We start from the raw sequence: 12,145 nt of genomic DNA, 5'->3' as shown, positions 1-12,145 counted from the left end.
AAAGGTTTCTACAGTCACAGTGTCCTCACTGTGGCTGCTTCTCCATCACAACCCACCCAGAGTCTTAACTAAAAAAGTTAAGCATGTGAACAGCATTTTGTATCACTGGCAGACATCAGGATGGTTCTGGGGTCAGCAGTAAATGGGAGAGGATGTGGTATTAATTACAGAGGGTAAGTCCTAGACAAATCCAATTTCTTTCTTGCATGGATGGAATATATGGAATATACTTATAGTWGGGTACAGGCTCAGTAGTGCACAACATCAAAAAATAACATTATGCAATATCAAGAGAGCACACAATAAGGTTGCMAAACATCAAATCCCATGTCCCCTATTAAAAACAGATGGGATATTACCTTTTTCATATAACCCATATGCTTTTAATACAGTTTCAGGATCTGAGGCAGAAAGACACTGCTGTCTGCTCCCATCCCAGCCCTGCTCCTCACAGCTTCCTCTGCAGATAAGGGCTGACATCTGGGCCATGCAAATAGTAGCTTTAGGATGTGGAAAAGAGCAAGACAGGGACAAAGGAAGGAGGGAGAGAAAGGGCTGTTTGTTGCTGTGGAGGAGAAGGGAAAAAACCACCTTCAAGAAGTGAGTTCTGATACTGAATATCAATCAAATGTAGTACGTACAAAACAGACTGAGGACTCTGTAACTGGCAGAGCTCAAAAGGGAGCTCCAGAGGAAAAGTATTTTAAAGCAAAGGACTGCCCTGTGTTGTTCTCTTGAAATCTGTTGCTGTGTCTGCATTGAGATATAATTATAAAGCCACTACTGATAAAATGCATGGAAAATTCTGTGGACTGATAAATTACAAACAGAAGAGTCAAAGATGGGGGCCCAGATCGTGTGGGATGTAGGATCTGGGCAAACAGAGGGAATTGGGTTCTGGACAGTTAGAACTGAAAAGGAATTAAAGAATACAGTGAGCAAGGAGAAGACCATGAGCTCTCCTGTTTCTGCAGGAGAACAGGCTAATGGAATCACTGAATTGTGCCAGTAGAAAATGGAAAATTATTATCACTTTGGGTTTGGCACCGATATAATAAAATCACTGAATACCAGGTTGGAAGGGACCTCAATGATCATGTGGTCCAGTCTTTCTTGGAAATATCATGGTGTGGTCAAGATGGCCCAGCAGCCTGTCCAGCTGAATCTTGAAAGTATCCTAAGTTAGGAAATCTGCTAAGAATGTAACCTTGACTTTCTGCACACTTCCAAAAGGATTCAGAAAACAGAGACAGAGGGAAGGAAGGAAGGAAGGAAGGAAGGAAGGAAGGAAGGAAGGAAGGAAGGAAGGAAGGAAGGAAGGAAGGAAGGAAGGAANAAGGAAGGAAGGAAGGAAGGAAGGAAGGAAGGAAGGAAGGAAGGAAGGAAGGAAGGAAGGAAGGAAGGAAGGAAGGAAGGAAGGAAGGAAGACCAGATCTCAAACCTTTCAATCTTTTTTCAAAGTAGACAGTGAGGTGATTTGGTTATTCTGAGGGTATCTCTAGGAGGAGGAGGAAGATTCAATGCCCAGAAAGTTACTGATATAAAAATGGACGAAAGAACAAGAAGCTCTCATGGGAAGCTGGAGGGAGAGGCTGACAAGAGAAAATTGGCAAGCACTTGTGACAGCAAGAACAGGAACAGCACCCAACATCCAGGCACATGTTCAGGCAGTACTGGATGTGTCCAGTATTGRTATCATCATGACCAGATGGTTTTCTAGAATTTTAGCTAAAAAGACAGGTCAAAACTCAGGCATCAAAACGAACCTAATGGCCTGTATCATGTAGGAAATCAAAGTATAAGACTAAACAGACTTTTCTGGCCTTAAATTTTAAAGTATATGAATAAAGGTTTAGATCTATGAGACAGTTAAGGTAACAACTCATCTTAAATAATGCATCCTTGGTTCACATCGATTTATAATTATATTATATTATATTATATTATATTATATTATATTATATTATATTATATTATATGTATCAATTTATAAACATTCATAGGTTAAATTGTTTAGAATTTAAGAGCTGTGATAACCTGACTCAACCCAATTCTTTACAGGGTCAAGACAGACCTCTGGGAACTCTGTTCCTCATTTAAACCACCACTGACATCTCTGCACTACAGAGGTTCATGAGCACCAACAGAAAAACCTGGTAATTGATACTTGGGGGTCCAGCCTGTACTTGGGCATAGCTCTGACATCACAGAATCACAGAGTGGATTGTTTTGGAAGACCTTAAAGCTGATCTAGTTCCATGGGCAGGRACATCTTCCAAACCCTGTCCAACCTGACCTTGGACACTTGCACGGGCAGCCACAGCTTCTCTGTGCAAGTCATGGAAACTTTATGATGTATTTCAGCATGGTTGGTCATATTTCAGTCAATGGAAAAGTTATTTAATAAGCAGATCAAGTGGACAAATTGCCTCACTACATTTAAATTATATCTGACAGTGATAAATCTGCTACTTACCTACTGTTACYTTCTGCTGGGGACAGCAGGACAGACTGAATCACCATCAAGGTATCAATCGGGACTCCAAGGCCCCTCTGAAGGTCTCCAGTCTGATGAGTGTTGATAATTGTCCTGGCCAAACTCTTCAAGCTGTCACTTGTCAACTCATTCCTCGGATGACCCGGCAGATCACCCAGCTCAATGATCAGCACTCTCGAAGGACCAAGCCCATCAGACGGATGCAGAGCCCGGGTGTTCCCTGGTTGCGTCCCCTCCTCCTGTGGGCCATATCTGCTGTGAAAGGCTGTGCAAAATGCCATGTTGGGGCAGTGATAGCTCTTTTTTCTGGCATTGGCTGAGATCACCTTCAACATGCTTTCACCTCCCAGCACGTTATGGACTACACGGACTTGGTCATGACCAACCTTCAAGAAATCAGCCAATCGATGTGTTATGATTGCCTCGCCCTCTCCCCCAACAGCCTCAGTTACAGTGAAAGCCACAAGAAGGGAAAGGCCAGCGATTATTTCCACAGGTTCCTTCTCGTGGAGGAGAACATAGAGAAGGTTGTCCTCAAAGCTGAAGTAATTGGCTCCTGCCAGTTCATTCAGTGAAAAAGAAGAAGGGTTTGGAGAGACATAACTCTCTCGGATGAAAACACGAAGGCTGAGTGGTTCAGTGTAGAATATGGCCAGGGGCAGCCTGGTGGTGTTTTGGCCACTGAGGAGGTAGAGTCGGAAAGCCAGAGGTGCCAGGTCTGGGAAGCAAACCGTGGTGAGTTGGGTGGATGGCAGAACAGAGAAGAAAGTAGAATGATGCTCTGCAGGGTGACACAAAGGATGTGAGGYCTCATCACTGAAGGTATCCATAAAGCTGCCGGTCATTGTAACCACTGGGAACAGTCCCTGGCTGTCCACACTGGAGTCCAAGTTTTCTAAGATGACAAGGGCGTGATCTGTCTGTCTGCAGAAGTAGCCTTGTACTGAGGGCTTGAAGAGGCACTTACTGTCATCTCTGTAAATTCCTAGAAGAGAATAAAGAGAGAGGGGGAAAAAAAGTTAATTGTTTCAGATATCATCTCAACATTTTTTTCATAACTCGTTTTCCTATTCCAAGCTTAAAGTCACTTTGTCAGTGTTAAATATTTTCATAGTTTTAAGAGAAGCCTGGACATTGAAGAATATTAAAAAGGTGGAAACCACAGTTACCTCTAGATATCCTGAAGCTGAAAATGGTTGAAGACTGAAAATAAATGGCAGAGAAGCATCCCATGCATCTTACCTTGTTCTTTCTAATTATCAAACTATGGCCAACATTGAAAAAACAGACATGTTAGACAGATCCAGCTCTATGTCCCTGTGTCCTTGTGTCTTCTWCATTTTCCTGGCCCCAAGACTGTAGTAGAATGGACAAACCAGGACATGACTACAATTATTTGGGAATTTAATTAAACTCTACAAAAAGCTGTCTCATCCCCCTCACAGATACTGCACAGAAAACACTAGAAATGACCAGACCAGCATTAATCTACTCCAGTGATTAAACACCTCATCGAGCTTTAAAACAGAAACCACCAGATTCAGATACCTGCAAATAGAGGACACTCTCACACATTTCAAATGTTCAAACTCCCACAGCAGTCAGTGGAGATCTGGAATTTTAACCATTTGCTCACAGGCAGGTGTCCAGATTTCCTTTAGATGCCCTGAGATGTGTGAAACAGGGTCTACAGAAGACTTTTACCCTGCAAGAACACCCCAGAGCACCAGAAATAACACTGAACACACATTTGTGGTAACTGAAACATACCAAATTTGCCAGACATGAGTACAAAGCAGTTTAAAACCAATGAAGTTCACCCAACAATACTTCTGTTTAGTCATCTGAATTACACTTTACTATCCTCTAACTTTTTTGACCAGAGGTGAAATCTTGTCACTTAAACACAAGCTCAGAGTGTCACCTGGACTTCTTTTGGTAGCKGCAACATCTGCAAATGCAACACACGTTTAATGGGAGTGCAAAAGCCACTTAAGATAACATTTTATTCTTTCACTGAGTGTAACGAATGAAGATCCTTACACATATCTCAGACTTTGCCAATAAATCCCCTCCAAGTATCTCTGGACACCTGTCAAGAGGATCCTTTCATGGAAGGCTCTGTAGAGAAGAGATGTAATCCGCACAGTCTTCTGARWTAGAATCACWGGATGGTTTGGGTTGGAAGGCTGGATTTTAAATATCATCCATTTCCAACCCTCCTGCAAAGGACCACCTTCCACCAGATCATATTGCTCAGAGCCCTTTCAAACTGTCCTTGAACAATTCCAGGGATGGAGTATCCACAGCTCCTCGGGACAACCTGTGCTTCAACATTCTCACAGTGAAGAATGTCTTCCCAATATCAAATTTAACCCTACCCTTGTAAGTTTGATGCCATTCCCCYTTGTGCTGCCACTCCATACCTTTGTTAAGCACCTGAAAGGTGCTATAAGTTTACAACATGCTCCATCTGACTAAATACTCCACTTTAAGATGAGAGAAATTGTGCCTCGGGGTGTAACAATGAGATCACCACTGATTATAAAGAGAGAATAAAAGTAAATGAGTTCAGATACAGGCAGCAAAAACATAAACATTTCTGCCTGGAGCATCTTAGGAAAAGATGTGTGTTTCTGTTTTTCCTTCCTCTCTTCAAAATAAAATCAAAGGAGGAATTTGCTGCTGCAGCCAGCTAGAATCCTCCTTCCCTCACTCAGACTGCTCCTTCCTTAGTCAGTTCTGCTCACAAATGTGTTGGGCAAAGCGTGGCCACTGTCCAGACTAACTCTGTGCTCCTCATTCAGTCCTTAGGGACTTGTATTCAAAAACAAAAACAAGTAAGGGACAGCAAAGTCCTTGAGAGTCACAGACTTCTGGATGAATGGAAGAATRTGAGGACAAAAGGACGTCCCTTATCAAGGACACATTATGTGAAAATTTCTGCTAGGTGAAAGTAGCAGACTCTTGGAAAATAAATGAACAGTGAGAAATGTTGGGTGGAGCTCTGAGCAGTGTGGTCCAGTGGAAGGTGTCCCTGCCCATGGGAGGAGTTTTAGAAGAGTTTAGAAAGTGATCTTTAAGGTCACTTCCAACACAAAACATTCTATTAAATGATTCTATTAAATAATTCTGGGCTCTGCCTTTAGTTACATCCCAAAGCCTGGATCCTGTGGGTACTCACTACCATGCATTTCCAGGGGAATGCTCATGTGCAGACCGTGGTCTGTGAGCATTCCCCAGAATGAACTCTCCCTTTGCACATCACTGAGGTGAGCAATGGAATTACATAAATGTCGAGCTCTGCTCAGGGAGATGTTCAGGTAAGATGGGATCTGTACCAAACCCCCTATTTTTAGACACCAGCCTGCAAATTTGCTTCCCTTTTCTTACCTTTCCTTTCCCTGTTGTTTTTTTTTTCTTTTTTTTTTCTTGCTTTATCAGTGTAAGCATTTTGCTGAAGTATTTTGCTGTCGGTGTGTGTGCTGGAGGCAAAAGGAGAGTGAGGAAGAGYTCTGTGCAGAAGTGGAAATGTTGCTCTCGGAAACACTGGAATTGTCCTGGAGCGCTGGGAGGATGCGCCGTGCCGCCAGCAGCAGCCCAAAAAGGCTGACACATCTCATCCTCTGCTCTMCCAGAAACACCCCATCTCCCCCTGGTGACATTTCTCATGTCTACAAATGGGATTTGAGGATATTTTGTGGTTTCCCAGGACTTTCCTTTGCCCTGCCTGCCTTGCAAAGCTGGCTGGCTCGGTTTCCTGCACACACTCACACGCCCATGCACACACACGCATCACTGCTTGTCTCCTTCCAAATGGCCTTATCTGCCACTCACAATTTCTGCAGCCTGCAATTTCGATCACTTTTAAATGAAACCCATGCTGGCCTTAGTAATCATAATGTCATTTACAATTTACCACAAAACACGTTTATTCGGTTAGTAGCACATTGGAGAAAGAGAACTCCATATGAACTCGCCACTGAAGCCCTAATCTGATTATTTCCTCATGAAAATCCAAGCAGGGGTGCTTGTAAGAGGGGTCTGAGAGGAGAAGAAAAAAGTGAGTCCTGGCCACAGCTGACTCTGATAATCAATGCGAACAGATAAGTGACGCGGCGTGTCACGGCCGGCAGCTAATCYGCCCCAGGGCTTTCCTCTAAAAAAGGCCAGAGTGGACAGGACTTAATAAATACTGAGTGACCACTGAATATTGAGCTGACATGTGCTATTTACATTGCTGACGAACAATAACAGTGATAAATTCCAGAAGCATCCCCCCGCAATGGGTGAAATTAGATTACACAGGTTTCTATTTGTGTGTGTTTGCACACACACACACATGTGTGAGAGGGAGAGCAAAGTGGGGAAAGAAGAAAGAGTCAAACACAGTCCCTAGAAATGAGTGGGAAAAGATGGAGAGATATTCATATTTTGTTGAACATCACACTGGGATCTTGTGCACCCAGGCAGAGGAAGTATGAATGAATGAATTCACCTGTTTGTCCTGCTCCACACAAGGAAAGAGAAATGATACCCTGAATATGTGTGTGCTCACCCTCTGCAGATAATTCCTCCACCTCAGCGAGCAGCCTTTGCTCWCTGCAGGTTCCCCCCGTCATCAAGGCAATTTTATTATTTATTTATATACATAAAAACACCAGCACATACATCTAGATGAGATTTTAGCACTCAGGTTGCTTCTAGGGCTCACGACAAATATTAACTTTGTGTCAATATTTGTCCTTCCTGTCGTGAAATGAGGATTTTCCACCTCATTTCACATTTGAAAAGAAAAATGTGCCGAGGGGGCCCTCTTTGCTTAGGAAAAAAAACCCACCACCACCACCACCACCTCATATCCTTTATTTAGAAAAATGGAGAGAGGTGGAGGGAGGGAAGAGCATTCTTTAAAATAGATGTTTTGACTTAAAGGCACATAGAGTCCTTTACAAGTCTCCTGCCTTTTCCCTTGTTCCCCAATGCCAAATAAATAAAATAAAACAAATTCTACATTTAAAATTGAATGAAATACATCAACATTAATGATTTTCCCCTTCAGGTTAACACCACCATTTGCTTCAATAATTTTTCCCCATTTCGTGATAGATTTCACAATTCATGGTAAGGAAAAATAGAGTCCTTTTTTGACAAAAACAAAAAGCAATGTCAGTTTTTTATCAAAATAAAATAAATCTCCCACAATTTTCTTTCCATCYGACTGGATTTGCCCGTCAGTTATTTCTAATTTAACTACAATTATAGCTACAAAAATATAAAAGCAAGGAGGGGAGGAAGGGGGAGGGGAGAGATAAATGGGACAATGTTTAGAAATTGCGATTCATTGGCCTTAGGCTGGCCAGGACATATCTTTGCTGAGGGGGAAATATTCATCAGCATTAACTGTTCCTTTTGACCTGCTGACATTCAAATAGGAAATAAAGGGAAAAAAAAAAAAAAAAAAAAAAAAAAGCCCACAAATTGCACCTTAGAAATCTAGAAAAGGTAAATTATTCTGAATTCAGTAGCACAGGAGGGCACATAATGCTTCTCATGTGTTTGTGTAAAGATGTGCTGATTTCAGCTCAGGCAGAGTTAATTTTCTTCACTGAAGCTGTTCTGGGCTGTGTTTTGGATTCTTGCTGAAAGTGGTGTTAATTACACAGAGAATTTTCATTATTKCTGAGCAGGGCTTGYACAGAGTTGAGGCCTTTTCTGCTCCTCATCYCACCKTGAATCAGTTGGGGGTGTAAAAGGAGTTGGGAGGGGACACAGCCAGGACAGCTGACCCCAGGTGACCCAAGRGATATCCCAGACCATGTGAGTTCATGCTCAGCTTATAAAGGTGGGAGAAGAGGACATTTGGAGTGATGATATGTTGTCTTCCCAAGTCCCTCTTCCAGGTGACAGAGCCCCTCTGGTTTGGCTGAACACCTGCCTGCCCACGGGAGGTGATGAATGAATTCCTTGTTTTGTTTTGCTTGCGTACATGACTTTCATTTTCCCTGTTTAAGGTCTTTATCTCAACCCACAAGTTTTCTCCTTTTTACCCTTCCAGTTCTYTCCTCCATCCCACCAGCACAGAGTAAGTTTGGAGTTGAGTTGTCAGCTGGGGTTAAACCATGAGAACACCCACACACATAAATATGAACTCATAGCACAGACCATGTAAATAAAAATAAAGTGACTGCTTTAGGCTGTTAATTCTTTCTTTTAAAGAAAATTATTTTGGAAGGAAATGAGTCTCATAATATCACTCTGTGCGGGGGGTTTATGCTCTCCTGTTTATCGTTCTTCTATAAAAAAACTTTGAACACCCCCAGCCAATTTTAGCCACATTTGTGGACTCAAAGATGCTCTGTTCCCACAGAGTTTGTAAAAGTAGATGCCCAAGTAGAGAAAAGACATTTATTAATGCTTCCTTTGAAGGAAGGTCTTTAGTAAAACTCTCTTCTTACACATCCCATGATCTGCATTCAGTCTTCCCTTTCACATACAAATCCAAAGAAAAACAGGTGTAGTATATGAAATATTTGTATTCATTGTTGCATGCTTTGATAAGGCTGCACACATTGCAACTATTTATTCTCTGTAAAATCAAATATTATACACATACAAACTCYTTCATACAGTTCTACATTTTTATGTTTGCATCAACCCTTCGGAGCTCCCCATGCTTGAGAGGTAAGGCAGATATGTTACACATGACAATAAATCTCTACAAGTCATGAAAAAAATTACAGTTTTCCAGTTCCCAGAGACTATGCTAATAACTCATTCTTGACCTTAAAGTATCAGTGCACAAGTAAAGTCTTAAGAAGAGAGACCAGCAACTCTCTGAGGTCAGGATGGTCTCCAGCAGGGATCACAAAGAGTTTGGGAACAAAGAACACATAAAGCAATGTTCACACAAAATGCTCCTCAAGCTTTCAGGGATTTACAGGTCAGGAACCTCCCAGTTTAGAGAGATCATTGATGAGAAAATGCCAGTCCAGTCTCACAAAACCTCAAAAAGTTGTGGAGGAGAATAACCTAGTCAGAGAAAATATCTTGAGAGCCATCTCAAWGGAGGTGAGTCAGTAAATCTGAAAGTGCCCCTTAGTGAGCTTGCCCAGACCAGACTGGATTAAGAGTTGTTCCTTATAGTGCCACAAATCTTCTGAATTGTGAGATGCCACACCTGGAAATACCTGTGCCCAGATGACTCAGCTGGAACTGAGCTGCTGGACATTTTAAACATCAAAACTTCTGTGCCAAGTCCAGGTCCTGGTCCCTGAGGCCAGTTGGCATGGCACTCCCATAGTGTTAAAGTCACTGACCCTCCAAAAGACAGTGGCCACCTCCAAACTGCCCTTTTGAACTGGCTCCTGACTTGTGTTAATTTCTGGAAGCACACAGGAGTTGTTTTGGATGCTGCTGGGTTTTCTGGGACCAAACTGGGCTTGGAGCTGCACTCATGATGCAGCAGGAAGCTCCACTGGTCATGCCACATGAACACCATGTTCATGCTGCTTGACTGGGTAGAGCCCATTCCTGCTGCTGTCAGCACTGGCCCAGAGCAACTTGACATAGTTTTATTAAACTTTATCAGAAAGACACAATTAGGAAGGATTTTTGCCTGYGTTATCATTAACGATTAGGGAACTTTAGCCATTTTAGCCATCCTGACAACAGAAAGGTCCCCATAATGYTCATTTCAGGAACAAATCCAATGCAGTGACAAAAGTGTTACCTGATATTTTATTGTGCATGGAGACAAAAAAATGGTAAGACAGCCCTGAGTGGAGTTTTCAAAGGTCTCATGAAACAGGTAGGTATGACAAACAAACTATTCCCACAAACTGCCTGAAGCCACTAACTGCCACCCAAAGAGACAAGAGCTGGGTGTAAAATGGATCCTGTCTCCCAGGAAGGACATTTAAAAGAGAAAAATCCAAAGAGAAACATCTTTTGGTCCAAATTATTCCACCTTTGAAAAACATTTCTGTTCTGCAAGTATCAGTTTTTTTCTCACGTAGTTACCAAGGCTTTTCCCATTTTTTTCCCCTTGAAGATAATCCCGGATTATTTTAGATTAACTTAAAAGGATTTTTTCTCTCCTCTTGACCAGCAAACTTGTTGACTGAAGCTTTAGTCAAACTGATATCTATGGCTCAACAAAAAGGTGAGGAGCAGAGCTTTTGCCAACGCAATTCCAGACAACATCTCTTTGGTCTTGGAATGATAAACTTACCACCACCACCACCACCACCACCACCTGAAAGCAGAACAGCAATTTTGTCAGATGCCAGACCTAAAAATGAATGTGGCCGTGCCACGCACTGCTCTGAGCTGTGGATATAATGAGTTTTGAATGGGAAATCCCGGACACAATAAATCTGTGCCATATGTGACCATTTCCTGTGTCAGTTCCTTTCTCATAACCAGCGGAGGCTTCRCCCTCCCCCTCACTTTCCCTTTCATGACCCCACACCAGGGCTCTGAAATCTTTCAGGGTTGCTTTTGGGCCCCAGGCCTTTCYACAGCAGTTGCATAAATAAATGAGTTTGACAGCAAACATCATAATGGTTACGGTAATTTGTGCTCCACACAAGTGCTTGCGCTCCTCGCCRGAGAAACGGGGGAGGAAAGAGCTGGTTTTGTTACCACAAACAAAAGTATGATCTCTGACAAGTGCTGAAAGAATTAGTCAAATAAACTTGAACCCTATTCAGACCATCGCTCTTATGGATGAGGAGGTTCTCAGCTTCGCTTTCCCCCCTTGGCCTGTAGTCACTGCAAAGACAAATCGTCCTTTTCTTCTGCAAAAATAAATTTAGGGCATAAAATGGACTGCCTCAAAATAAAATTTTCAGGGAACTCCATTTTACTGCTATTATTATTATCATTTCTTCCCAATGAGAGCAGTTCTTTGGTCCTGGGAACTGGCTCACAAAGAGACTGAATGATTTTCCATCAGAAGCAGGCTAGAAGGAAAATGCCAAATACCTGCMGTTTCTGGAAATATTTGGGTTAGAAATAAGCTTTAAAATGACAATATTTTCTATAAGAAATAGGTGGAGAGGGCAGAACAGAACCTATCATTTTTCCTATTTTTTCCCTCTTTTATTCATCGACAAATCACACATTTTGACTAAATAGCAAACTTTTACTATGTTTTCAACTATCCCCAAGAAATTATAATATTTTTGGTCTRTATAAATTTTTTTTCTGTAAAACTGTATTATCAAAACCCCCTTTTTTCCCCAGCAATACAATTTATAAAATASATATTTCATATATAACAATTTCAACCCAGAAAGATCACTGACATTTCAGTTCATGTAATAAGAGGCATAAATAGTTTATAGAACTTCTGTAAAATTTTTTAGGAAGGAAGGTTGGTTTCCCAYGTCCAATACATAGAGAACAAAATAAAGGTATTAATATTTTAACCAGAGAGGCTTAGGTTAGAAATTAGAAGACCATCTTTCTAGTGGAAAAAAAAAAATATAAGTAGCAAGAGCTTGAAACCAACTGATTAGGAACCTGGTGGAACCAACAAAAGTGAGGATTTCTTTCTTTCTTTCTTTCTTTCTTTCTTTCTTTCTTTCTTTCTTTCTTTCTTTCTTTCTTTCTTTCTTTCTTTCTTTCTTTCTTTCTTTCTTT

The 12,145-nt window shown here is 41.7% G+C and overlaps 1 protein-coding gene across 1 annotated transcript in view; it reads right to left on the bottom strand.

Moving 5' to 3' along the window:
• The window catches only part of PKHD1 (PKHD1 ciliary IPT domain containing fibrocystin/polyductin), a 238,629-nt gene that overhangs the window by 24,794 nt on the left and 201,690 nt on the right, over positions 1–12,145 (bottom strand). The window contains exon 55 of the mRNA XM_057382183.1: positions 2,477–3,482. Within this exon, the coding sequence (XP_057238166.1) occupies positions 2,477–3,482 (1,006 nt within the window). The remainder of the gene's footprint in view (positions 1–2,476; positions 3,483–12,145) is intronic.

Source organism: Malurus melanocephalus, unplaced genomic scaffold, assembly GCF_030028575.1.
Source record: "Malurus melanocephalus ecotype Western Australia unplaced genomic scaffold, MMel_1.1 scaffold_553, whole genome shotgun sequence".
Lineage (NCBI taxonomy): Eukaryota > Metazoa > Chordata > Aves > Passeriformes > Maluridae > Malurus > Malurus melanocephalus.
This window is presented reverse-complemented; position numbering and strand designations above follow the sequence as displayed.